Below are 27,908 nucleotides of genomic sequence, written 5' to 3'. Positions count from 1 at the left end.
TTGCACTGGCAGTCATTCTAATTTTTTTTAACAAACATATTGACCAACGAGGATCACGTTAACAACTTCAGTTCCTCTTCCCCCTTTGTTGTTGTTTGCTATTTTTCCAGTATTCCCTCATTTTCTCCCCATGAAGTCTCTTCCTTTCTTCTGTCCATGTTGTTCCTGATTTTTATTTCTTCTGCTTTGAAAGCCTTCCAAATTTAGTATTTTATTTTTAAAAAGGTTTCTTTCTGCTATTTCTGATTCTTTGACATTGTTTCTTTCTAGATCTTTCCTTACTTCTGTAATCCATGCTATTGTTAATTTCTTCTTCCATAAATACAGGACTATTTGTTTTGTTAGTCTATTACCATCCGTTCGGTAGAGGTGTCTGAAAAAGGTTAATCTTCATTTGGCCATTACTTCAGATATTTTCCTCTATATTTTTGTAGATCTCCCCATTACTTCTTATTTTCCAACCATCTGCAGTTTTTATTGCACCCATTATTTTTCTAATAATCCTTCTTTCCAGTACCACTAGTCTGTCCATCTTATAGTTCATCGTTAGGCATTCAGATCCATATAAACAATCTGAAATTTATTTACTTGCTCTATTTTACCTATTTGTGTTTCTATGAATTTTGGTGCATTTTTTATATTTGTCATGAATTTTGTTTTTTCAGCTGAAATTTTGAGACCAGTTCTGTTTGCTATTTTTTTGCAAGAGGTTTATGTGACGAACTGCTTCTGTCAGGTTTTCTGAAAGAATTGCAAAATCGTCCACAAAAGCCAAGCAGTTTACCTTGATTCCATTTGTTTTCCTTCCCAGAGTTATTGGTTCAATTTTGTGATTTTTTAGCTCTGAATTCCAGTTCCTTACAATTTTTTCTAGAACACAATTAAACAGTAAAGGTGATAAACCATCACCTTGTCTAACACCAGTTTTTATTTCAAATGGCTGAGATACTTCTCCCATAAAGTTGACTTTAGATATTGTACCTATTAGTGTTCCACAAATTAGGTTTGCTAATTTTGATTTATCATTTAATAATTTTTTATTTATTTATTTTAAATACATTGCTTCAGATCCAGTTTCAATTGGCAACCATCCGCTCAGATTGCAATAAAATTTAATGAAAAAAGTGCACAAGACACTAAAATAAATTAATTTTCCAAATAAAAGAAGTAATAAATTAGTCAGAACATGAAAAAACTTTCAGAACAGTTACTTTAACTTGTGAACCCAATGATAGCAACTCACTATATAAGGACAGAATATAAAAATGCTGTGACACAACTATATTTGTCAATTATGGCTGACACTATTACCAGGGCATTGAAATACCCTTGTTATTGCAACACATATTTTGTACGTAGCACACAATCCCTTAAACAAACCTAGGCTGGTGGAAGTGACCAGATATTTGCATCATAAGGGTGATGTATCAGATACGAAACATTTCAATTTTTTGAGTTTACTTTAGTAGTAGGATGTCTATATTATTATGGATCACATTAAATTAGATGAAAGAAAGACAAAACAGCCTATCACTTCAAAATCTCCAGATTAACTGCCACTTAGTGCTTTCACAAAGTGGATTTACCAGAGGCAGAAGTTTCACACCATTCCAGTCTGAGTCTTTGACTTCCGAAAGTTGGAAAGGAAGTTCAGGTAGATGGATCAAGTTGACAGCCGTATGTTCCTGGCAGAAGTTTTTGGTCAAATTGGATACAAAAATCTTTAGAAATTATCATGTTTGTGCATGCTTCAGAGTGATTAGAAATGCAGAAACAAGAAAATTGTCTTAAAAACTACTGCAATATTTTGAATGCAAGGGAATGAAATTTATAATGGAGCATTGTGTAAAAAATCTTACTTTGTGTTTAGTAAGTACAATATAAGCAGATTTTGTTTTCTTAATGGGTCATACTGTTGGAAAGATTTGAAGAGTGTGACTGAATCTAAAGTAACAAGTCAACAAAGCAGCATTCAATAAGAGATTTGCACCTGATGGCCAAACAACCCCATATGGGGTCTCCTGGTCAATGATGCCATATGATCATGTAATTTAATTGTTAGTTTTGATTTGGAAGACAGGGCAAATAAATTAAGAACAATTAAGCACATATTTTTCTGTGTAAGAAGAAAAAATATTGTTTCTGGTAAATTGCATTACAAGAAAACCTTTTAATGGCATTAAACTTGCAGTGACCCATAAACAACCATTTTTGCATGGGGCCAAAAAATTGGTTTCACTTTTTTTAAACAACAGTTTGTTTTGGCATAAAAGGGTGATTTTGTCTTTGTTCCAAAGTCATTTTTTAGTGGTGAACAAAGTAATAAGCAAGAGAAAAAAAATCAAGTTTCAGTTGGGTATCAAATTCCAAACCTGTAGGTTTATAGTCTGGCTCTTGTTCACTGATACACATCATTCTGGAAAAACTAAATATAATTTATTTCTCAGTTACAAACACAAGAATATTCTCAGAGAAAATTTTTCCTTGTGTGGTACATGAAGTGTCACTCTTTTTCATGAAATTAGTGCCTTGTCTTATTTCCTCATATCCTTCTGCAATGGTACCAAAATTACCCATTCAGAGAGCATTCCTCCCTAACTCCCCACCTGCTGGCTGGCTCTTCTCCAATCAAATTAAGCTTCCTCTGTACAGCCTCCAACTTGCTCGTCACCTATAGTAGTGCTGGGCATAACTGAAGGGAGCACATTAATTGGAAACTCTACCTTAGCAGCTCACCAGATCTGGTGACCAACTCTGTTACCGCCACATCATCATAACAGTTCATACATTCTTGCCACACAGGGCTACAGTATATGATTATGACAAATGTTGCAGGCCATCTTTTTCCCCTCAGAAGTGTACATTTGAAACTTTCACTGTAGATAACATTGCTCTTACAACTTAAAGAAGGGAAACCAATAACCTTGTTGCCACTGCAGTGCACTGGCAGTCAAAATGGTTTCATCATGAAGGAACATAAACTGGTATGTTTTTCTTCAGTCCAGAGACTGGTTTGATGCCGCTCTCCATGCTACTCTATCTCGTACTAGCTTCTTCATCTCCAAGTAACTACTGCAACCTACATCCTTCTGAATATGCTTAGTGTATTCATCCCCTGGTCTCCCTCTACAATTTTTACCCTCCACACTTCCCTCCAATACTAAATTGGTGGTCCTTTGATGCCTCAGAAAGTGTCCTACCAACCGACCCCTTCTTCTAGACAAGTTGTGCCACAAATTCCTCTTCTCCCCAATTCTATTCAGTACCTCCTCATTAGTTATGTGATCTATCCATCTAATCTTCAACATTCTTCTGTAGCACCACATGTTGAAAGCTTCTATTCTCTTCTTGTCTAAACTCTTTATCGTCCTTGTTTCACTTCCATACATGGCTAAACTCCATACGAATACTTTCAAAAACGACTTTCTGACACTTAAATCAATACTCAATTTTTACAAATCCCTCTCCTTCATAAACGCTTTCCTTGCCATTGCGAGTCAACATTTTATATATTCTCTACTTTGACCATCATCAGTTATTTTGCTCCCCAAATAGCAAAACTCATTTACTACTTTAAGTGTCTCATTTCGCAATGTAATTCCCTCAGCATCAGCTGATTTAATTCAACTACATTCCATTATTCACGCTTTGCTTTTATTGATGTTCATCTTATATCCTCCTTGATTAATCTGTTGAAGTAATATATTCACCGATTTCTGAAGTCATTTTATCCGGTGTAATATGATACTTCATTGGAGGGGGGAGAGCTAGAGGCCCCCCCCCCCCTTGCCACCATCTCTGCAGCCACCACCATACTGGATTGTGAGTCGTACAGTATGGAGGTGTAGTTTGTAAAAAGGTATTACAGAGGCCAATATTCCTAAAGAATATACATAATTTTTAACACAGCTTTGTTACTTTCTTTCCACTGTCCATTCCTTTCAATTTCTCTTCCAGGTCTATAGCTGTCTCTGACAGAATTACAATGTCATTGGCAAGCCTCTAAGTTTTTATTTCTTCTCCATGGATTTTAATTTGTACTCCAAATTTTTCTTTTGTTTCCTTTACTGCTTGCTCAATATACAGATTGAATAACATTGGGGATAGCCTACAGCCCTATCTCACTCCCTTCCCAACCACAGCTTCCCTTTCATGGCCACGGACTCCTATAACTGCCATCTAGTATCTGTACAAATTGTAAATAGCATTTTGCTCTCCCTGTATTTGACCTCTGCCACCTTTAGAATTTGGAAGAGAATATTCCAATCAACATTGTCAAATGGTTTCTCTGAGTCTACAAATGTTTAACATAGGTTTGCCTTTCCTTAATCTTTCTTCTAAGGTAAGTCGTAGTGTCAGTATTGCCTCATGTGTTCCAACATTTCTATGGAATCCAAACTGATCTTCCCCCAGGTCAACTTGTACCAGTTTTCCATTCATCTGTAAAGAATTCCTATTAGTATTTTGCAGCTGTGACTTATTAAACTGATAGTTGAGAATTTTTACACCTGTCAACACCTGCTTTTTTGGTATTGGAATTATTACATTCTTCTTGAACTGATATGTAACTGGTAATTTCAACCATTGAACATTATTCTCTTCCACTCCCTACTCTTGTAAGTAGTGCTGTAAGCATGGGGGGGAGGGGGGGGGGGAAATGCCAAAACTAAAAAAATAAATGTCTGCCTAGTTAGTGTCAGCCATAAGGATCATTAATATGAAAGAAATGATTATTTGCCTCAGATCAGTCACTCTTCCTTACCTTTGCTGTACAAGATTGGTACATGATCTGTAGCAAGACGAGTCTTTGTTTTTATACCAACCAAAAGTGGACTGCCTCTTCTGGTAGCAACACATTCACCAGGGAAGTATTTGCTCTTAAATGCAAGTGCAAATGCACCTTCCTGTAACAAATAATCAAAAGTATGTTATTTCCGAGTAAAAGAAGAATGAAATGGTTGGTTAATGTAGTCTGTTGCCACTCCATCTGAAGCCATATTTGAAAATCCTTATACTAAATATTATTAAAAATAACTTTCATGGGTGGAATTATAATGTACACCTAACCATATTGTAATAATTAGGTAAACATTACCAGCAGTGATAATTGTGTCAGATAAAAAAACACCTAGACCTGGGTTGTGAACTGTAACTTTCAGATACACGTCACAGAAAAAGTTTATCAGTTTTAATTATGAACCTAAATTTTAGTAACTCAAATAAGAAAGAGTTAAGCCTTTGGAATGACACAGCTAAATGTAAATTTCTCGTAAGCAACACATTATAGATTTCTGAACTGTCCTATCCATTGTAATACAGTGTGAAGGCCAGAATCTAAAAATCTTCCATGTTGGTTTTGCAAGTGTTTGAATACCTTGTGTAAAACAGGAAACTGGTGAATACCATATATTGAGGGAAAAATCTGATTTACAGCTATGCAAAAACTCACTAATGTACCAGAAAATGCTCTAGTCAAGCTTTCATAGATTCTTTTGAATTGTTGTGTAGCCTTAAAAAAGTTTAAAACATGTTAAACTTGGAATTTTAACACAGTGAGTATACATTAATGTTGCAAAAATTAATTTCTTTGAAGTAGTATGCCCAGAAAATACATCAAATTGCTCACATTAAGACTCAGTCTTATCAGGTGAGACATGTGAATGAAGAAAATATTAAAAGATTTTTAGAATTTATATGTTACAAAAGACACTGCATTCCCCCATTGGACACACTGTATAAGGGTGAGATGAAAAGAAATGCCTCTAAATTTTTTATGCGAAAAAGCTTTTTAAGTAGAAAAAACTGTATTAACTTTCTACATCTTTATTCTTCATGTCTACATATTTATTTCTTAACATAGTCACCCTTAGTATGAACACATTTCTCCTATTGACAGACCATTTTGTTGATACGTGACTGTAGAACATTTGACTTTGTTGATGGAGACATAATCTCAGACCTGCTTGCACCACTCACCTCCAATAAAGCAAAGTCCTGGAAGGTGTTCTTTAAGTTCAGGAACTGATGAAATCAGATGGGGCAAAGTTGGGACAGTATGGAGTGTGATCAATGGCAATGTACTCAAGGCAGCAGGTTGTTGCAGCACTTTTATGTAACGTGGCATTATTATGCTGAAGGAGAATGTGCTCCCTGTGCACAAGCTCTTCTAATTCAAAACTCTGTTACAACATGCTGTTTCTCACACACCAACGTAGTTATGTTACACACCACCATGTAACTCACTACAATTATTTTTTTTTTATTTAGGAAGCTTTAAGAATTTTCAGGTAAAAAAATTCAGAGGCGTTGGTTTTCATCATGCTCTCGTACATCGTGAGTATTCCTATGACCCACATTTTCGTTTTCACTAAACGGAAAAGGGAAAAATAAGAATTTTTATACAGCTTGATGGCATTTAGCAGATATAGCAATTTTTTGCTTGATAAATAGGACTATTAGTAAAAAGATATTAAAAAATAATGAATTTCTAACCAGTTGCTGAATGACTTGCTCCACAAGTTCACGGAAAGAATAGTTAGGATGTTGTGCATAGAGATGGTGAACTAGCTTCGCTATTATTTCTGTGTCAGTCTCCGATTCAAAACGGTATCCTTTCTTCTCGAGGAACATTTTTACATCCTTATAATTTGTCACGATACCTGCAAAGATAATATACAATAGAAAAATAAGGTCATTAAAGAAAAATAGCAGTTTCATTCAGGAAACTGTATACAACTGAAATGCCCTCTTAATTTTTTTCCTTCAATATGACTCACTAGCCCTTTAGAATAGGAACTATGTTTATGCAGAGGTTCTTAGAAATTTTAGACAATTACTATCCTTTAACAAGAAGTGAGCTTTACAGCTTCGTATCAGGTTATGTAGGAGTTTTTATTCGCTCCACAGGTTCTTTGTGGTGCAAAACTTTTAGGCAGTATTTATTCCAAAACTAGTTATTCAGTTAAATTGAAACACTGAATGTGTGTAAGGAAACATCTGGCAGGCAATGACTCAACCAAGTACCGCCAAACTAGACACATCATTTGCATATCACAATTAGGAAGCAAATGTTTTCTTATGTTCTAAACTCATTAAATTTACAAAGTACTTGATGGAATGAAGGGAAAGGGTACAAAGGTTCTGTTTTGAGTATGACAATAATTTTATAATTACATGAAGAACAATTGTATTTATGAACTATAATATGACACCTTTCCCGTATTTCCTCTTTCCACAATTTGACAATATGTGAGTTATATAGCACATTCACAACCATCAGTAATTTATAGTTTTATCTGTAATTGCATTTATGATTACTGATTTTAAACATAAATATTTTAGACTTGTCTATAGTGTCAGTTCACGAACTTTCTGTAGGCCATTGTACACATGTCTCAGTTTTCCAACTCGACCATCCCTGAACATATGTCCCCTCAGTGGTGGCTCATGCAAAATTTTACGTGCTACAATGTGGTGGCCTACAGCTTTTTGACTTACAAGGGTAGTAACCATAACTAAATGAAATATATTAATGTTTTGTATATAAATTGAACTGTTTAAATATATTTAAATTTTATAATTAACTGTTTAACAATATGAAGAATAAAATAAAATGGAATAAATCAAACCAGGGCCCACAAATTTCCAGTCAGTGCATCTAACCACTTGCCCCTGGACCCACTGCTGCAACTGCTTCTCTCCAAAGCCTCTCATACTCTACACTCGCAGAATATGCAACATGAAAAATGTAGTACCCTTACTACCAGAAGTGATGAAGTCACATCAGAGGACGCCCAGTTGAAAACAGACATCTGCGTCCCTTCTCTGGGTTGATCACAACATGGTTAAACACCATTTCAGCACATGACTCTGGTTTCTAGTAATTGTGGAGAGATCATTACAAAATGTGTTTTTATCCAATTTATTTGCTTACCAGGACACATTTGAAGAGAAATGGCGTACTTTTAGTGTGATTTGCAGCTCACATTTGAAGAAAAAGGGCATAATGTTAATGTGATACTTACAGTGTGCTGTAGCACATGATAAGCAGTGTATTCCATTATGTATGAAGGTGATATGATATGTTGTTAACAATAGTGACTCTTTCAGAAGAAACTGAAACCATTATTCAGTGAACACTAAATGGAAAAATGATATACACTTGGGTGGATAATACTTGTTAAGTATTATAAAGAAAAGTGTGCACTTCCAGAATGAAATATCCACTCTGCGGCAGAGTTTGCACTGATAAGAAACTTACTGGCAAAGTAAAACTGTGTGCCGCACCGAGACTTGAACTTGAGACCTTTGCCTTTAGCGGGCAAGTACTTGTCCATCAAAGGCAAAGATCCCGAGTTCAAGTCTCGGTCTGGTACACAGTTTTAATCTGCCAGCAAGTTTTAAAAGTGAGCACTGTTCAGCAGGATTCATTTTCAGTGGGGTTCTAGCAGAAATGAGGTAAAAAATATCGACTTCCTTGCAGTACTTGAGAACTTTTCTCTGTAATCTGCTATTTATTCCTATGCTCTCTTTCTTCTTGTTTAATTAATTATTATACTCTTTGTTTATAATTTTTCTAATTCTATAAACTGTGTACTAATTCATTCCATGAACAAGTATATTTGGCTCGAATGGTTCCACAGAACTTAATAATAAATTAAATTTCAGATAGCCCAAGGATGGGTGCAAAATAAGAAAGAACTTCAAGGTGTGGACAAACAAAGGTACAATGAAAAGTTGTTCCAGATGTCCTAATCATCCCAGCAACTTACTGCTTTATAAAACATCCACAGAATACGAAACAGTCCAAAAGAAGACTTGCCATAAATGGAAAATTGGGAGTGAATGACTTCACACAGGAGAAACTGGCAAAATTGCAACAAAACTGCTCAAACAGAGTTAACTGAACTTAGGACATATGTAAAAGAAATACTAAAACAACAAAACTATGACAGCAGGATAATTACATATAAGAAACATTACGAAGCATCTGAGGAATGTTCCCTATCGCTACAAAATTTTTACCCACGAGGACAGATGCATAACAAGTCATTCTTAAATTGCAGTTTTTTGAAAGGAATTTCTTCCTTCATCATTATTCACGTGACAAACTTTTCTTCATTCTACATTAGCTTGTAATTATAAATGGCTGAAATTTTAGATGTCATCTAGAGTGCATTGGTTACGTTATGATATGGCTGGAAGAAAACTAATTTTCACTTTCATTGGCTTTCAACAGAGTTTACTGGAATTATTTGTGATGATAACATACTATTAGAAATATCACTCTTTGAAGCATGTATCTTCATTCATTAGTTACAAGGCCAATAGTGTAATGTATAGTACAATGCTGTATAATAGTACTGTATAGTATAGTATAGTATAGTATATGTAATATACATCTTATCACATTAATGCTAAAATTGGAATTCGTTTGAAGAAATTTCACGCAGCACCTCTTTTCCGATCTTTCTCAGTGAAATTCTCCCACTTTACAACATTGCCTGTGTGGAATGGTTTGATATTTATTCCTACCATGTCATTACTGATTGTAAGTGTCACCTGTTGGTACTTTCTTAACATTTTACCACAAACATCTCAACTTTCTCATATCCCCAGTCAATGTATCAGTGTTTTTGTCATTGTCTATGTCAACATTGCCACTTTCATTGGTGTATTCATAATTTATTTTTCTCCTTACTGTTTCAAGACAGGAAAAAGAGGAATGCCAGCTATCGATACAAGTATTATTGTATGAATAATGAGCTTAATTTGAAGATGTAGAATTTATTTTACGATCTGCTTACAGTGAAATCATTGTCTGCCTTGTTACATCCAAATCAAAACTGAATCATGCTGATCATCTGATACACTTTGGTATACTTGGAATTTTGTTTTATAACTGGTATAATTCAGGCCAACAACATTTTAATAGCCCGGTTTTAGTTGAATGGTGATCAACAAAAATAATTATATTTAAGAAAGTGAGACAAAATGAGATTCATGTAAATTAAAACCATTAAAAATTACAGAGTAGAAATGTTATATAAAGATTCATTAATAGAAGTAACCCAAGGTTTTCTCTTCACACACACACCTTACAACATCTCTATCTGATGTTCATTTAAATTCAACATTTTACTCACCATTATGAACCACAACAAATGAATGGTTAGGGTCAGAGCGTTGTGGGTGAGAATTGACTTCACTTGGCACACCGTGAGTTGCCCAGCGGGTGTGTGCAATACCAACATGGCAGTCAGTGGTCGCCTCGAAATCCAATATCTTTTCCTCTGTGCAAAATAAAACATTAATTACAATTTGCTCTGTGGGCTGCTCATAAGTGACATGAGAAATAATGAGATATGATCTTGAAATGCATATTAATAAAGTGTTTACCTTTATACATCCAGCATTATTTATAAGAAATCATTTTCACAATTGTAATGTATGTGTGATATTAGGAAAAACGAAAATTTCACGTTTTAATTTGTTGGATGATAAGTCTACTCCCAGATTCATCAGTATATGTTTATGAATATTTAATATAAATTAAAAACCTTCACTATATGAAACTATGTTTATCAACCTTATCCAAAAGTGTTGTTATTCAGTCACAAAATTTTTAAATCATTATTTAAAAAACCAAACTTTACTCACATTTCTAAACTAAGATTTTTTTTTACGCTATGTATGTGTCTCAGTTACATATTATGCACTGACAAGTCTCCTGTAGATTAAAACAATGATTTGTGTATGGAATGACATTATAAAAATCTAATTCTTAATCATACATATAATTATTTTCTTTGTGGGTCCACTTTTTTAGAATTTTGTATTTGCTGGGACCAATTGCTCCTTGAGGGCTACTATGGTAACAAATATATTGCAGTTTTAACCGTATGTGAGAGGATGGAAGGGGCTGAGCAGAAAGCTGGGTGTAACAATGTTTCAAGCAAGTAGAGCCTGCACTGTCTATAGTACTTTGCAATCGTTACTTATGCTTGATTTCGTCTTAGAGTGTGCCGAAAGGTTCACTCACTAGAGAATATCTCATCCTGGAGAGCCTGCACCTTGCCACTCTTCTTGACGATGGTCATGTCCTGGCCATCAGCAGAGTCCAAGGCCACTCCAGCAGAGTCATAACCACGGTACTCCAGCCTCTTCAGACCATTCACCAGCAACTCCAGAATCTCACGCCTTGTCTTCGGCGTCAGATAGTTCAAATAGGCAAAGATTCCTGTGGAAGAGAGACCTTTCATAAAACATTATGTCGTTAAAGGACAGATGTATGTACAACTTGAATGGTATGTGCAACACTAAGGATGCAATATATGCTGGCAAATGTTTTGACTTTTAGTAGGCATAACAGTTTTCCACATTCTACATTTATTTTGTGAGCAATACATTATCTTATATTGCAGACCAGGCACATAGCCCTGTAAGGTTAATTAGAGCCATTATTTTCAGCTGCTCTTCCCCTGAAAATTATTTTTGCAATTTTGGCATTACGAAGAATTGTCAGTGTAAGCAGCCTCTCATACAACCACTATTTTGAACTGAAGCAAAGATAAAATCCACCAGCCTGAAGGTTGATTTAATATCGCATTACTTTACTAGGCACTGCTGTATTGGAAGTGATACGTTTTAACAACTTCTGATTTGAGAACTAACTCAGTCAGCTAAGTTTTATGTGCAATCAAACCATGACAGGTCTCAATACGTTACACAAATCATTACCAGATCTAGGTGGCACTAGAAAAATTATTGGAATAAGCATAGTTCTAGAACAAATGTTTGTGTCATTAATTTTATACTTAGGCATTTTGAATTTTATCTGATATTCCAGGGGAAAAAATCCACAACTGACAGTTGTGGTTTGCTAAAATCATCTTAGTAAAGAGGCACTTGGAAGACATAGAGTTAGTAATCACAATTATGTACTAGTTGTGCTCAAGTAATGGGGAGACTGGACTTGGAAATTTTTCTGCAGGTGAGCTCTGTCCCACAGCCCGGACATATACTCTTGAACAAGTCTCTAATGTCTATTGCATATTAACTAGAGTATTTCTGGTGGTCAGATGTGATGATCACATTAAGTACTGCATCCCCCTTACTAAGCTATGTGGCACCATTTTGGACAGGCATCCAGAAAAAAAACCACAGGGTTCAGATACCCATCCAGCTATTCAAATTTAGATTTTACTTGGTTTACTCAAACTAATTAAAGCTTCTTTGCCATTGCACCTGACAATTAACCATCTTACAGTAACAAGCGAGACCCTCAGCCATGCCTCAAGTGCTGTCTAGTGCCATCCACCATGCTCAGGTGTTAAATACATCTTGTTTTTCTGTGCTGGACATTCAAGGAGAGAGTTAGAAACATTTATCATCACTATTTACACTCATATATCATTGGTTTAAATTGTACCACAGAAAATGAACAGCAGTAAACAGAGAGTTTAATTTCACTTTTGCCAACACTGCTTTGCTATATAGCCAACACAGTGTCTCAAGCAAAGTACAATTTGTTGAGCTTTTCTCTGTTTGCTGTGGTCCCCAGTTCTGAATCAGTGGAATCTCAAAGGTTTGAGTCACTGGTGTTTTTTAGTAGAGCGATGAGCATTTATGGTCAACTACTCTCTCCTGCTCCCCCCCCCCCCCCTATTATTACTAGGCAAAAAGCTGCAAACTGAACTCTGAGCCTACCCTGCCAATTATCACTTTAAAACAACTAGAACATGTGCTGCAATGCAGACTGACTAATAGCAAGCATATCCAATTGTCGTGATCAATGTTTAAACTATTTCAACATTCACCTGCTCACTGCAAAGATGAAACTGTGCACCTTCTATGTGGAAAGACAGTAAGGTCAAAGCAGAATGAATCACTTCTGCTCTCAGCTTCTTGTGTGAAAGGAGCTCAAGCTGAAATGCCTTAGACTGGGTTTAAAGCAAGTGACGGTGTGTGTAGAAATTCTGCCTGTAGCAACTGAAATGGCACTACACACACACACACACACACACACACACACACACACACACACACACACACACACACACACAAAGAGAGAGAGAGACCGGGGGGGGGGGGGGGGGGGGGAGGGGCTGGGCACTTTTCTCCCAAACTGCAGTAAAACATACAAACGGGTAAAAGCACAGTTCAAAGTCCAGTGTTATATATCTATCACTGAGACAAAAACACAACACAAAATGACAAGTTTACACTTTTAAATGATTTGGGAACTGATGGCTTCCAACTAGCTCAATAATACATCTCCCTCAGACCATTTACGCTTACAGAATAAGGAGTTCATACAGTGAATGTGATAACTATTTAGGCACGTACCTACTTTTGCGAGGGGTATTCAATAAGTAATGTAACAAATCCTTTTTCTCGGACAGTTCCTGTTTAAAAAAATGTGGAATTTTTGAGGGACATCATGGAATATTCCCACTTCAGTCCCCGTAGTTTCATGAAGTATGTAGCCTTCAAAATGTTGTCTGAAGCCCAAGCAGAGAGCTCTCATTCTGTTTCTTTTGGTGGAAAACCAGAGCATCACAAATATTCATGGGTGCTTGCAAAATCCCTACAGAGACCTAGAAGTGAACAAAAGCACAGTAAGTCATTGGGCAAGTCATCTGCCATCATCACAGCTGTGTCACACAAACGTGTCTGATCTCATGCATGCTCTTGCACGCGGCTGTGACTCCTGCAATGTTGGTATGTACAAATGTTATCATTCAAGGTGATCAATGGATCACAATCAAACACCTGCACAACTGGAGGTCACAGTTGGTACTGCTGACACACTTGTCCACCTGTTGGGGTGCTCAGAGCTGTGTACCCACTTGGTTACTCGCAGAAGACCTTAAAAAGCAATGAAGGATCACCTGTGTAGAGTTCCTTGTGCTTTACAAAGCTGATTGTGAAAATTTTTTGTCGAACATTGTCACACATGAGGTAACATGGATTCATCAATTTGAACCAGAAACAAAACAACATACCATGGAGTGGCACCACACTATCTCTCCTCAAAAGCAAAAGTTCAGAGCTATGGCCTCAGCTGGTAGAGTCATGGCAACATACTTCTGGGACTCTGAAGAGGTCATTCTGTTTGATGTCCTACCTCTTGGTGCAATGATTAAGTCTGAAGCATGTTGTGCTACCCTCAGGAAAATGAAGGAACGACTTCAGCATGTTCATTATCACAAAAATGCAAAAGAGCTTCTCCTTCTCCATGACAACGAAGACCTTATACAAGTTTACGCACCCATGAGTAGCTTACAAAACTTCATTGGACTATTCTTCCTCATTCTCCTTACAGCCTGGATCTCGCACCTCCCAACTTCCATCTGTCTGCCCTGGTGAAAAATGCACTACGCAGGATGCAGTACGGAGATGATGGGAAGGTTAGGGATGTAGCAAGATGTTGCCTCTGACATCGGCCACTGGTGTGATACCATTTGGGCACACAGGCATAAGGCCATCGCAATGAACAGAGATTTTATTGAAGAGCTGGCTTGTGTAGCCAAAAGAGGGGGTGAATAATATGATGTATTGCAAACTTGAATAAAAGCAATGTGCTGTCAAAATAAATAAGAAAGTTACTGAAAGCCCCTCATACTTTCAAGTTTGTTCAGGAGACAAATCACTGTACTAACAAGAACACAGAGTACAAATTTACCTGTTCAAAGATTTGTCTTCCATAAGAATTGCAAGAGGTTAAAAATTAAACACATATTGACCTAGATAAGACAAAGTCGTAAGCATTCGTCCGTTTCTCTGTGAAGGAGTGAATGTCAATTTTTACCGAAGCAAAGCCAATGCAACTTTGATTATAAATTTTTTTCAGATGTGTTCACAATAATCGCATAGTTCAGTAGAAAAGTTGTCACATGAGGTGATGTCTGCTTCAGAGGTGGTGGCGCTACTCCAAAACCACAGCAGCCAGTTGCCCAACTTGAGCTTGTGCTCAGTGCCTCAGTCTCTAACAGCAACAATGTAGGTGGCGTGTTAAGCCTTAACCTGGTCTGGTTTGAGAAACTGTAGTTTCACAATGACAATTCGACGACACTAAATATTAAATGGATTGCAGTCAGTGAGTTCTGTAAAGGCAGTTTTGTATTCTCAAAGATGAAGACATGGCTGCCTGAACGTCGCTTCTCACTGGTTGTGGATGCTACTATTGTTTCTTCAGAGGATATCTGGGAAAATTCAAGCCTTCAGGGAGAACTTTGAGAAAGAAAGTAAATGCTTGAGTGAAATTACATAGATTTTAAATTGTGGCTGAAATGTTTCGAGACATCCCTAGATTGAGGAAACAGGTAACGCAGGTAGTAAACAGGTTAAGTCTGCATGAGAATAAAATCTTCTGAGCGATTAAGCTGCAACATTGTCCTCCAGTCACACCAGAGAACTCCTGAAGGAGATCCACTCAAAGGGTTGAAACGTCGAGTTTGTGCACAAGTAGAAGAGGAAAACGTAGAGACTCAGTGAAGATTGTGTTTTCATAGACAATGGTAATAAAAGCTTTCAGAGCTATTTCATGATGAAACTATTGGTGATAGGCTTCTCAGAAGACTCCGGAATCACAGGAAAACTATTTTACAATAAGATGATGCCGAGTTCCCCACTTGATAACAGGATCGAGTGAAGCTACATAGCTTCATTTACAAGAGACCTCTCATGCTGACCATATCGTATGTTCCTTAGCCCAGTCAATGAAGCAATGAAGACCAAAGAATGTCAACTGAGGGAAAAATTTCGTGTAGTAGCAGATTTTTGTGCAATGGTAGGCAGGAGTGTCTTTAACAACACACTAAAACTCCGGACCTGTGGGGTGTGAGCGTGGGGTACAGGAGGAGTCGGCGACGTGAGTGTGAAGGTAACTAAGTTTTGCTGAATGTATCAAAAGCAGAGGCATCTAGATAAAATGTTCCCAAGCAGAAAATTAGACTAAATTAAATTTCCTGCAAAAAAAAAAAAAAAAAAAAAAAAAAAAAAATAGGTTCTATTCATTTTTTCTCTGGGGCTATTAGAGCCCACGTTGCAGGGCGTAGAAAACTGCATGTTATTAAAAATAAGGTTTCAGTGTCACAAAATTGATGTTGATTGGTAAATCAAGAGGGCTAGGAAAAAATAAGAAATGTGTGCACCAAATCCCACCTGTAAGTACAAGAGGCTTGTATTAAGGGATAAAACTGTGCTCTGGGAGTATACTAGTATCAATAAACATCAAAGTTTACACCATTAAAACCCTAATTTGAATAGTCTGCATTTTTTCATCACCTGCAACATGGAAACTATTAGTCCTAGAGAGAGAAATGAATAGAACACTTTTGTAAGAAATTCAATTTAGTCTTATTGTGTACTGGGGACCATTTTCACTAGGTGCTGCAGTTTTTGAGTTGCTCCAGAGAAACCTAAAATGGTGTATACACAGAAGTTGAAACGTAGAAAACTGTAGCGAAATGCAGGAAGACCTATAGAGGACTGACTCTTGGTGTAGGAACTGGCAGTTGACCCTCAACATTAAGAGATGGAACGTATTGCCTGTAAGGGCTTTGATCACCCAATACTGTATTACTGCTCAACTGCCGAACAATAACTGGAATCAGTCACCTACATTAAATATTTGAGAGTACGCATAAGGAATGATTTAAAGTGCAACGACCATATAAAACCAATAGTACGAAAGGCAGATACCAGACTGATATTCATTGGAAGAATCCTCGGGAAGTGTAGTCCATCCACGAAGGATGTAGTACACAAAATTCTCGTTCGATTGGTACTTGGTTCCTGAGTGTTGCTCGTCAATCTGGGCAGGACCCTTGCCACACAGCAAATGTAGAATACCCAAAGAAGAGTAGCGCGTTCCATCAGAGATTCGCTTAGAAAGCGTCACGGGTATGTTCACCAACTCCTCTTGTAAACGCTACAACGGCGGTGTTCTGCATCACAGTGCAGTTTCGAGCATACTTAACTAAAATGCAATCAATATATTGCATCCTTCTGCTTATATGTAGCAAAATGAGTAGCTGTTAGAAACAGATATTCGAGCTCACACAGAGACCAACCAACAATCACTCTCCCCGACGACGAACTGAGAAAGGGGGGAGGGGGGGGATGAAGTGACAATGAATACACAAAATGCCCTCCGCCACACACACCATACGATGGCTTACAAAGCATACATGTAGATGTGTACCAAACCAGCTGTCTACATTAGGAACTATTATTTTGGTCCTTTCGTTAGATACAAGCTGTCAAGTTTTTAGGTCTTCCTTTGTTATCAACCTACGGCAGCATTTGCATGGAAATGCAAGAGAATTTAAACGCTGCTCCTTCAGAATGTGAAGGTATCACGAATATCTCACCTCGCGTAGTATTAACCGCTTTATAATGGAAAGAGACCTCTGTATCATTCATAAATTAACACTACGAGGCGTCCTAGTTTTTTGATACATACATACATTAATACTTGTTCCATAAATCATAAATAGAACATTTCGTAATGATGTGGAACATGTCACCTTAATGTAAGTTTTCTCTACACAAAATAATTAATTAATATTTTTTTACTACTTCGTAACTGAAGTGTAGAATTTCACAATTCTGTACAGTTAAAACAAATTGCTTGCCAATCACTGCACCAAATTCAAATATTATAGAGAACTGATTGAACATTTATGCACCACTCTTCGGGTGATCCTTCATTATAGACAGCTACATAATCTGCAAAAAAGTCTGAAGCAACTGTTAATAATGTTTGCCAGGTCATTTATATACAGGGCGTGTTTATGGACGGTAATAATTCCTAATCATGGGAACATGCCGGCAAGGAAATGTGTGCTGTTTGAATGGGCGCGGCATACTGTTTCAGAAAATCGCCTTTAGATGGCAGTCAATGCATCTTCTCAGCTTGCAGTCAGTCAAAAGTAAGATGGCATCTGCTCAATATTAGGTGTTCTATGTGCTGAAACTTGCAAAGAGTGGGTCAGTAATTTCGGTCCAGCGTGGTTTTCGGCGGCCTGCATCCAGAAACATTCGTCGTTGGTATCGCCAATCTGAAGAGAAAGGATATTTGTGCAAAGGTAAGCGTCCAGGTCGACCTCGCACTTCCGATGGCACGGTGGAAAGAATTTTTCGAGGGAAACACAGTGATTGGAATGAGATATCTTCAAATGATGCAGGAATGGTTTTTTTTTTCCACAATCTCAAGAGACTTCATTTTCCAACAGGAGGAGCTCCACCAGACTGGCACACAGCGTATACCAATTTCTCAGTGACATTCTGGCTCAACGCTGGATAGGGCACTGGACCCCGAAACACTGCCCTGCACTCTTTGCCGCCAAGATCGGCAGACATGACCCCATGCGATATTTACTTGTGGGGATATGTGGAGGGGAGTGTGTTCATCTCCCCTTTGCCTCGTGATATACAAGAAAAGAAGAACAAAATAACAGCCGCCATAACTTCTGTAAAGGCAGATACACTGTGTAAAGTCTAACAGCTCTTCATGCTGCTGCTGGTGGACACACAGAACATTTGTAATAGCACAGTTAAAACTTTACGATTTTGTATTTTTCAATCAATCCCATGTTTTTAGTATGTTTTTATCGATAAATATGGAGTTCTGAAATAGGTCATTCCGGTTGAAACACCCTGCACAACATGAATAGCAATGGACTCGCACACACTTGCCTGAGGCTGTCTCACGTTACTTCTGCATCTGTCTGTGTCTCTCCATCCAAGATAACTTACTGCGTCCTCCCTTTCCAAAAAAACTCAATCCAGTCGCAAATTTCTCGTGATACCCATCATACTTCTGATAACAAGCGTAAATGTGGTACTGGTTCAAATGATTTTCGAAAATCAAGAAATAAAACATCGACATGACTGTCTTGATCCATTGCCTTCAGTGTGTCACGTGAGAAAACGCGAACTGGGCTAGAGGGTAGGGGAGTGGCACCGATAGCTCGTGCTGGTTTTGTGATGAATGACACGAAATAATGTTGACATTTCATGAGAAGTGGCTTTGGGTAAACTCGATACTTATCAGTTTCCAGTTCATGTTCTAGTTAAACCAAATGATATGTCTCAGTGTTCGGTGGAGCAATGTGAGTTTGGTTTGCGTTGTTTTTATTTCCTGGGGGGGGGGGGGGGAGCTTGTCCCTACTGTCCCCTGCCCCTCGATGGATACACCGTTAGAGGACGAAAAGGACGGGACGACACAAGTGGGGTTCCAGTAATTGTGCGGGGTGACATTTCTGTAGAGAGCCAGAAAGATTTTCACTCTGCAGCTGAGTGAGCACTGATATGAAACTTCCTGGCAGATAAAAACTGTGTGCCAGACCGAGACTCGAACTCGGGACCTTTGCTTTTTGCGGGCAAGTGCTCTACCATCTGAGCTACCCGAGCACGACTCACGTCCCGTCCTCACAGCTTTACTTCTGCCAGTACCTCGTCTCCTACCCTCCAAACTTTACAGAAGCTCTCCTGCGAACTTTGCAGAACTAGCACTCCTGAAAGAGAGAATATTGCGGAGACATGGCTTAGCCACAGCCTGGGGGATGTTTCTAGAATGAGATTTTCACTCTGCAGCGGAGTGTGCGCTGATATGAAACTTCCTGGCAGATTAAAACTGTGTGTCCGACCGAGACTCGAACTCGGGACCTTTGCCTTTCGCGGGCAAAGGTCCCGAGTTCGAGTCTTGGTCCGGCACACAGTTTTAATCTGCCAGGAAGTGTCATTTCGGTGGAGAGACATTTCTGCAGAGCCTGGGCCTCTTGCTGGGATAAGCGGCTTTTCACTGATAGCATACAAAGCACACCAAGAATTCGTTTCCTTTCTAACAGTGTAGTCTTACATGTTATAGTCTATGACATGTGTCACTAGGAATTAATTTTAAGACATGCTGAAAGGTTCAAAAAGCGGTCACTTTTTATGACAATTAACTGGTTTTAGCGGTTTCAGGTTGGTTTAGATGATGTCTAGGTTAGTTTGGAATGTGGCAGTTTGGTTGTGAGTTAGCGAAGCAAACGAATAGGAAACTCTAAAACCTGGTTGTGGTGACAAATTGATCTGTAGTTTAGCCCAAGGTCTAGCGTAGGTTGGAAGGTGTTTGTGAAAGCAAAAAACTAAATTGTGGTGAAAGGCCGATAGGTAGATTAGCCGGAGGTCTAGGTTACGTTGCAAGGTGGTAGTTTGGTTGTTAAGTTGGCGAAGCGAATTAATGTGAAAGCGAAAAACCACCTGGAGTGTCTTGGGCTCCGCAGAAATGTCAACATATTCCATCTCCGCTCAAGTCACACAAGCCATCACACGGTGACTAGCTTACGAAGGACTAGCTGGACAGCAGGCAACAGCCTCGGCGGTATCCCAAGGCCAGCCCGGCACAGCCGCGTGGCCTTGCGGCGGCAGACCGCTAGCCGAGCTAGCGAACGCGGTACGTCGCCAAGGTGAGCAGCCGGCGCGGACCCGTTACCAGGGGCTCGCGCGCGCCACCGCGGCAGCAGTCGCCTAGCGCAGGCGCGGGGGGCACCACCCTTGCTGTGAAATGTAAATCCTCCTAACGGCTAGCCGTCTCGACAGCGGCGCTTGCTATCAGCACTCACATGTCAGTCCTGGCACAACCACGAGATTCTTTTTCCCTTATTTATTGTCAGTGTCTCTATATAGACATCCATCATATTTACGTGGTATTATTCTGCTAAGCCCTTCGTTAACTGCTTTAAACAAGGAGAGAGATTCAACATGACAACACTTAATAGGTAATGATTTTCTGCAGGGTTCTATATTACTCAACATACTTTGTCGCAGTCGACATTAACCCGTATAAATCTTCGTCGAATTCAGGAAGATAGTATTAAGCAAGACGTTGATTTCAGTCTTTAAGTTTAGATAATCTATATATGTTGATGTTATCAAAAATTAGTACGCTTTCACTCGACAGTTGAGCATGGTTATGAATTCTGGTAAGATTTCATTCTTCCGTATTTTACTGTCAAACAAGGTCCATCATTCTGCTTGGGCATTTACGTGATTACTCTGCAATTCACAATTAAATGCCTGGCAGGCCGTTCATGGAACCACCTTCAAGCTACTTCTCCACCGTTCCACTCTCCAACAGAGCGCGAGAAGAACGAGTACTTACAGTAAATCTTTCCGTGCGAGCTCTGATTTATTTTATTGTAATGATCGTTTCTCTCTATGTAGGTGTGAGCCAAATGTTTTCACATACAAAGAAGAAAGTTGGTGGCTGAAATTTCACGAGAAGGTCCTGTCACATGGGAAAACGCCGTTGTTTTGATGACTGCCACCCCAATTCGCGTATATATCCGTGGCACTTTCTCCTCTATTTCGCGGTAGTGCAAAACGAGGTGCCCTTCTTTAAACTTTTTCGATATCCTCCGTCAGTCCTATCTGATGCGGATCCCACAGCAATGTTCCAGAAGAGGGCAGACAAATGTAGTGTAAGCAGTCTTTTTAGTAGACCTGTTACACTTTGAAGGTGTACTGCCAATAAATCGTAGTCCTTGGCTTGCTTTCAAATGTTCAGATGTGTGTGAATTCCTGAGGGACCAAACTGCTGAAGTCATCGACCCCTAGACTTACACACTACTTAACGCAAAGGACAACAGTCACACCCATGCCCGAGGGAGGACTCGAACCTCAAGCGGGAGGGGCCGCACGATTAGCGACATGGCGCCTCTAAACCGCGCGGCCACTCCGCGCAGCGGTTTGCTTTCCCAACAGCATCGTTTATGTGATCGTTCCAGTTTACGTTATTAGTAGTTGTAATCCATAAGTTTTTAGTTGAGTTTACAGCCTTTAGATTTGTGTGATTTCTCCTATAATCGAAATTTATCAGATTCCTTTTAGCACTCATGCGGATGATTTCACATGATTCATTTATAGTTAATTGCCAGTTTTTGCCCTGCAGAAAATCATAACCTACTAATTGTTGAGTCAATTGCCAGTTACTTTGTACAATATCAAGCGATTTCATAGTCAGTGACTTTCTATTTTCACAAAAGTAGCTACATTTTCCGGTGTCTGAACAATACTTCACGAGCCTCTTGATTAAAGATTGTCCTGACTGTGAGATTCGTGTAAACACGAATTTATTCACAAGTTTTTTTCCTTGTGACTCATTGGCGGTTCTCCTACCTCAACAAGGAACTCAACACGTGTCTCATTTCCGTGACACTTGGTGCAGTAAACTATTCCCCACAAAGTAATACGGCAATTAGAGTCCCGCCGAGTTTAATGAAACACGCAGTTCCAACCACGTCACTTAGAAAAATAATGATCCCGAACGCTGACAACTTTTTTCGGATCGTGGTGACAGACACTGTGTAAGGTAGGCAGAGCTTGTCCCCTCATTCCACGTGTATATCTGTATCTACACTTGTACTCCGCAAGCCACTGTAATGTGCATGGCGGAGGCCCTATGCACCAATATTATCGATTTTATGACGAATTCCACTCGCGTTTTAAGTGAGCGAAACATGACTGTACACCTCTGTACGAGCCTTAACTCTCGCGTCTGGTTCTCATGTTCCCTGTGCGACATAAACGATGCTAGCAGCCTAACCGTTGCACTGTTTTCCTCTAATGCAAGTTCTCCAAATTTATGTAACATTTGGTATTGCTCATATTCAGATGTAAATTACAGGTGGACAGTTGCTACCATCGTTCAATCTGAGTTTGAACGACGCGCACACAGCTGGCTCAACCGGTCATCACAGTTGAATAGAAACATGATCTACACTGTTCTGTTCACATAATTATAAAAACGGATCACTCATTTCATTCACCCTCAGAGGCTATGAAGGTCTAAGTTAACTCTTTACGTAACACTAGTAAGTATAAAGGCAGCTGGAACTACCGCATGTATGCTCCTGATTCATTGGTTAAATTTATACCACCCCATGAACTCAGGGGCAACTTAGAGGTACATAATGAATTGAGCAGTTTTATTCATTACTATCCCCGAAGAGTACATAACGACATGTATTTCACTGTCAAGCAGAAAAAAAAAAACATTTTGTCACTCAAGGGGGTACTACTCAGACTTGTTTAGTAGTTTCAGCCAATTAAACAAGGTTATGTTTGAAAATTAACGAATATATCTTTATAGCAGCTGAGACTGACTGTCTCCCGCATTAGAGCGCGGAACGTTTGGGACGAAAACATGCCTTAGACCACAGCCTAATGCACATAAAACCAATGTCACCAAGAATGTAAATACCCATCGTGAAAGCATACTCTGCAGCTTGTAGTCTTCAGCAGAGTTGGCTTATTATTTGGTATCGTAACGTTACAGGACCCTACCTTTAAGTAGAGGTGAACACTTAAAAACGGTTTTTTAAGTCGCAAATAAATGACAAAACTCTTTCCTGAGACTAAATTCTTATAGCCGACAGCGAGGACTCTCTTAAAAACCTATTTATAAATTAAATGCAGCTGTCAAGATAACTTAACAATCTCTACGCAAATAACAAATGTCGTAGCTTTTAAAGGTCAAGGTCTGGTCCAATTTTAATAAACGACCAGAAAATAGAGAGAGAGAGAGGGAGAGAGGCGCTCTCTCTCTCTCTCTATTTCCCTCACAAACGAAAAAGACATGCCGACAGAAAGAAGAATTCTATTTTATTAATAGGACTATACACTATGATTCAGCTGCCCCTACCTATGGATTTTATTCAACCCGCATCACCTTCAAATACCACACACTAGCTTTTCACATTCTCTCACTCATTATGCGCAAACTGTTCGTGCTACACAAAAAGTAAACTGGAGCTTTTCATAGGAAATATAATGTAGTTAAATTTTGTACTGCCATACGTTTTTGCTGGATGCTGCGGTTTTCGAGCTATTGAATAAAAATGTATAAAAGTGACCTTCAAATGCATTCGTCTTGAATAACTCGAAAACTGGTGCCTTCAGCGAAGACGTATCCTAATACAAAATGTAACCACATTAAATTTTCTACAAAAAGGTCCTGGTCATTTTTTCTGTAGGACTAACAGATACCGAGTGAGAGAACATGAAAATCTCCACGTGGTTTCTGAAGGCATTGCAGAACACTGAATAAAAAAGTGGAACGAAACCCTAATGAAGCTCTACAAAACAGTGGCAATATCGTCTGCCTTACATTATAGCACTGATACGGACATATGTAGCTGGAAATAAACGTAGAATACAAGCTTCAGAAAGAAGTTTTCAAGGAGAACAGTTGGCAACAAATATTTTATATGATAAGGAATATAAGACTCTGTCAAGGCTTAGGACTTAAAAGTATGAATGAACAGATTAAGGCGCGTAGAAACAAATAAAGTGGTCATCATACAAATTAATTACAGTATAGTGCCTCAAACAACAACGAATCAATACGTTGATCAAGAAGGAGGTGGAGAAAATCATACAGAAACTAACGACAAGCAACAGAGGCACTGTGTAAGAGGATGTAATAGGCTAATGCATAACACTTTAAGAAAGATGAAGTCGGAACTAGTTGTGATACTTCGAAGAAATCTTAATAAATATACAGCCTAAATGGAAAAAAATGTCGCATTCATTCTTAGTAACGGGCTACAGATGCCACACCTAAATAGGTAACGACGATTCCTGGTTAAGTAAGGAGGTGTTCAGACGATTGTTCGACTGATCCGCTTTTCTTATCCACAATAACATGAAGAGAGTTTAACAAAAATAGTGTCCGCAGGACTTGGGCAATGCGTTCTTCATTCTTACCGAATTGTTCGTTATCTGTAATTGTTGGTGTAGGAATCCATAAATACACAGCACAGCGCGCCGGTAAGACAAGCGTGCTGCAGTGTTTCGGAAAGCATCACACTCGGGAGGTGGGGGTCAAATCACACCCGGCCACCCATATTTACTGTATATTCTCGTAGGTTTACTCAAAGTACCTATGGCAAATGCTGGAATGGTTCCTTTGAAACGTGCACAGTCAATTTCCTGCAGCATCCTTATCTAATCCGACCTAGTGTCTCGCCACGAATGGCATCTTTGTCGCCCGGATTTGGAACATTAATCTTCCTTTCCTTTCTTTGGAAGGCAGGGAGCTATTCGCACACTTGAGGTCAAATGAAAAACGGTACGCTAAGTATAGTCTTCTTTTAATCTTAACCTCCTCTTTCGGCAAGGTATTACGCAGAAAAACATCAAATTGCAGCATCGTTGTCCTAAGCACTAGCATCGTTCTGACGGGTTTCATACGAGAAACCCTAGTAATGACCAAAATAATGCAGTAGAGTGTTAGTAAAAGTGAAATATTGCTCCCGATCTGCATAAAACATATACGAGACCATCACCAACAAAGTAGTACCATGTTGTTTTGCTCATGTTTCCATGGACTCTACACTGAAGTATCAGAGAGTTTAACCCAGCCACCGCATCTGTTTATCTGAAGCACACTGCTGTCAAACTTCAGAAAACAATTAAGTTTATCTGTACAAAGCGCTACTGTGCAGTTGAGACAAAAAATTTTGATAAAGAAGGAACTGCAATAATCTAATCAAGATCAGAATTATCTTCCTGTGTTAAACAAGCAACATTATCCACAAACAATTCCATTTAACCTACTGTGGTTTACAGCAGACTAAAAAATTAGCTGACCTTTGACTGCTCCACAGGAAACGGTAATGTATGCAACAAGGAACGATTAGAAGAAATAATTTTGCATACGCTTCTACGCATCGCAGGAGTATCGACCTGGTAACCTGAACAAAAATGTCTTATTCTGAACTTCCGCTCTCTGTCACACACTCATACTCACTCTCACAGACATGCGTTTTAATCAAATCTTTTTCCAACTGTCCAGTTTAATTTAGATAATAAAATTGGTTGAAAACTAAAGAGAATTATGAAAAACAATTGTGAATTTGGAATCGAAGTACGCTGACGGATGTATGGCTAGAAACCCAAACTCGTCTCCGAAGTATGTGTGTGTGTGTGTGTGTGTGTGTGTGTGTGTGTGTGTGTGTGTGTGTGGAGGGAGCTGTGGTGTAAGTAGCAGCGTCTGACGTTCGCTTCGAAACTTAATATACCGTGCAAGAGCTGCAGTCGATCTCGTAACTGTTTGCATGGAACGTGATCCCGTACAGCAAGGAACTAAACAGCACTAAACTGTATCTTATCTGATGAGTGTGGGCGAGGGTTGGAACTATGACAATTATTTATATACAATTTTTACACAATAACTATAAGTTGCAAACTTTTCTGTCGTTCGAAGTAGTCACGAGCAACGTATATAATCCGTTGCCAGCGATGTAGAAGTCGAAGTCGTAGGATACCCTTAGCAGCGCCAGCTGTGCTGATAGTTCGAGTGCCGGCGAATCTCAGTAACAATTCTGAAGAAAATGCCATGAAGTGCTTCCTTCTATTTAATAACTAAGTTCAAGTGGGGGTGGTAAACGGTACAGCATTTCTCAGCCCCATCGAGCGAAGAAAACAGCCCCAACTTGCGCCATACGCGCCCGAGATTGTGCAGAAAAAGGCGGGCGAGTGCCGCAGAAACTGCCATCGCTTCTTTCTCCAACCAGTTCATTTTTTGAAAGCAGCCTGCAATCAGCTTAGAGAAAGAAGTGGCTACGTTTTATCCAGGACCCGCTCAACATTTTGTAGGAAAATGGATTATACACAATGCTGGCGACTGCTCTGAAGGACCTGGAAACTTTGAAAAATGTATCAATTTTGTGTAGTTGTAAATAAATAGCTGTCACTATAACTCGCAACCCGCGTACAATTTGTAGAAAGAGAGACGCTTCAAAATATTAGATTAAATTGCCGGCAATATTAAAATAAATTATAAAATTAAATTAAAAATAGTTAACTAGTTATTAACAGTCATTTCCATTTAAAGAAGTTTTTCGTTTCATATAAGAATCAATCTGAAACGTCCTAAATGCAGTCTTACTTGAAAAGAGGTCCACGGTTATTTCGCTACTACAGGAATAATTGCTTGTTCAAACGTGTGTGAAATCTTACGGGACTTAACTGCTAAGGTTATCAGTCCCTAAGCTTACACACTACGTAACCTAAATTATCCTAAGGACAAACACACACACCCATGCCCGAGGGAGGACTTGAACCTCCGCCGGGACCAGCTGAATAATTCCTTGCATTACTTTTGTTACGACATGTCCTACACGTTTTATTTCATCCATATTTAGATCTCACACGTTAAGACGTTTGTAAACAAGCAGTTTCGCTTCTTCTTCTCGTCCTGCCTCATCGCCTTTCAAGTGTAATTTCTTAGGTACGTTTCTGAAAGCTCGCAAATATGGCGCACCATTAACTCTTTCGCCACAAGCAACAAGAAATAGTGAGCCCTCTCCCCTCTCATCGCAGGGATTGGCCATGAAACATGGTACCTTATGGCAGGGGTATCCAAACTTTTCCTCTGACGGAACACTTGGAAAACCGTGTACTTTGATGGAAGACTGTTTATTTTGAAGGTTAATAAAATTAGCAAAATTTTTAAAAATTAGAAAAAATGTTTTATTCAGTGTTTACTTAAATTTTAGATCGTAGATGACAGCAAAGAAATCATAATAAGTTTAAAAAATGCAAGGAAAAAAAGTTGGAGAAAACATCTTGTTATTAACAGTTTTTCACGAAGCACTTATTCATTTCCTGCAGAATGCCAGTGTTCCGCGGAACACAATTTGGGAAACACTGCCTTATGGATACCTGACGCAAAAAAAAGGTCATGAGCCATCCCAAAGACAGCACGCCAAAGCACAAGAGCTCCGCTGCTTGTGAAAGCGAGAGGAGTGGCGCTAAGCATCCAATCGGAGACAGCAGTCACTGGGTCGCTTGAACGTCGCTAACGGGAGAAGTACTCATAAATGTGCATTGCAAAAGCCTTGACATTT

General features: G+C 38.9%; 1 protein-coding gene across 3 annotated transcripts in view; it reads right to left on the bottom strand.

The window, feature by feature from the left end:
• The window catches only part of LOC124605466 (glutamine--fructose-6-phosphate aminotransferase [isomerizing] 1-like), a 156,959-nt gene that overhangs the window by 49,175 nt on the left and 79,876 nt on the right, over window positions 1-27,908 (bottom strand). For all 3 annotated transcript variants that reach the window (XM_047137170.1, XM_047137178.1, XM_047137187.1), the window contains exons 2-5: window positions 11,042-11,239; window positions 10,146-10,292; window positions 6,493-6,659; window positions 4,763-4,904 (exon numbers count right to left, since the gene is read on the bottom strand). In XM_047137170.1, coding sequence (XP_046993126.1) covers window positions 4,763-4,904; window positions 6,493-6,659; window positions 10,146-10,292; window positions 11,042-11,239 — 654 coding nt within the window. The remainder of the gene's footprint in view (window positions 1-4,762; window positions 4,905-6,492; window positions 6,660-10,145; window positions 10,293-11,041; window positions 11,240-27,908) is intronic.

The sequence above is a fragment of the Schistocerca americana genome, chromosome 1 (genome assembly GCF_021461395.2).
Source record: "Schistocerca americana isolate TAMUIC-IGC-003095 chromosome 1, iqSchAmer2.1, whole genome shotgun sequence".
NCBI lineage: Eukaryota > Metazoa > Arthropoda > Insecta > Orthoptera > Acrididae > Schistocerca > Schistocerca americana.
This window is presented reverse-complemented; position numbering and strand designations above follow the sequence as displayed.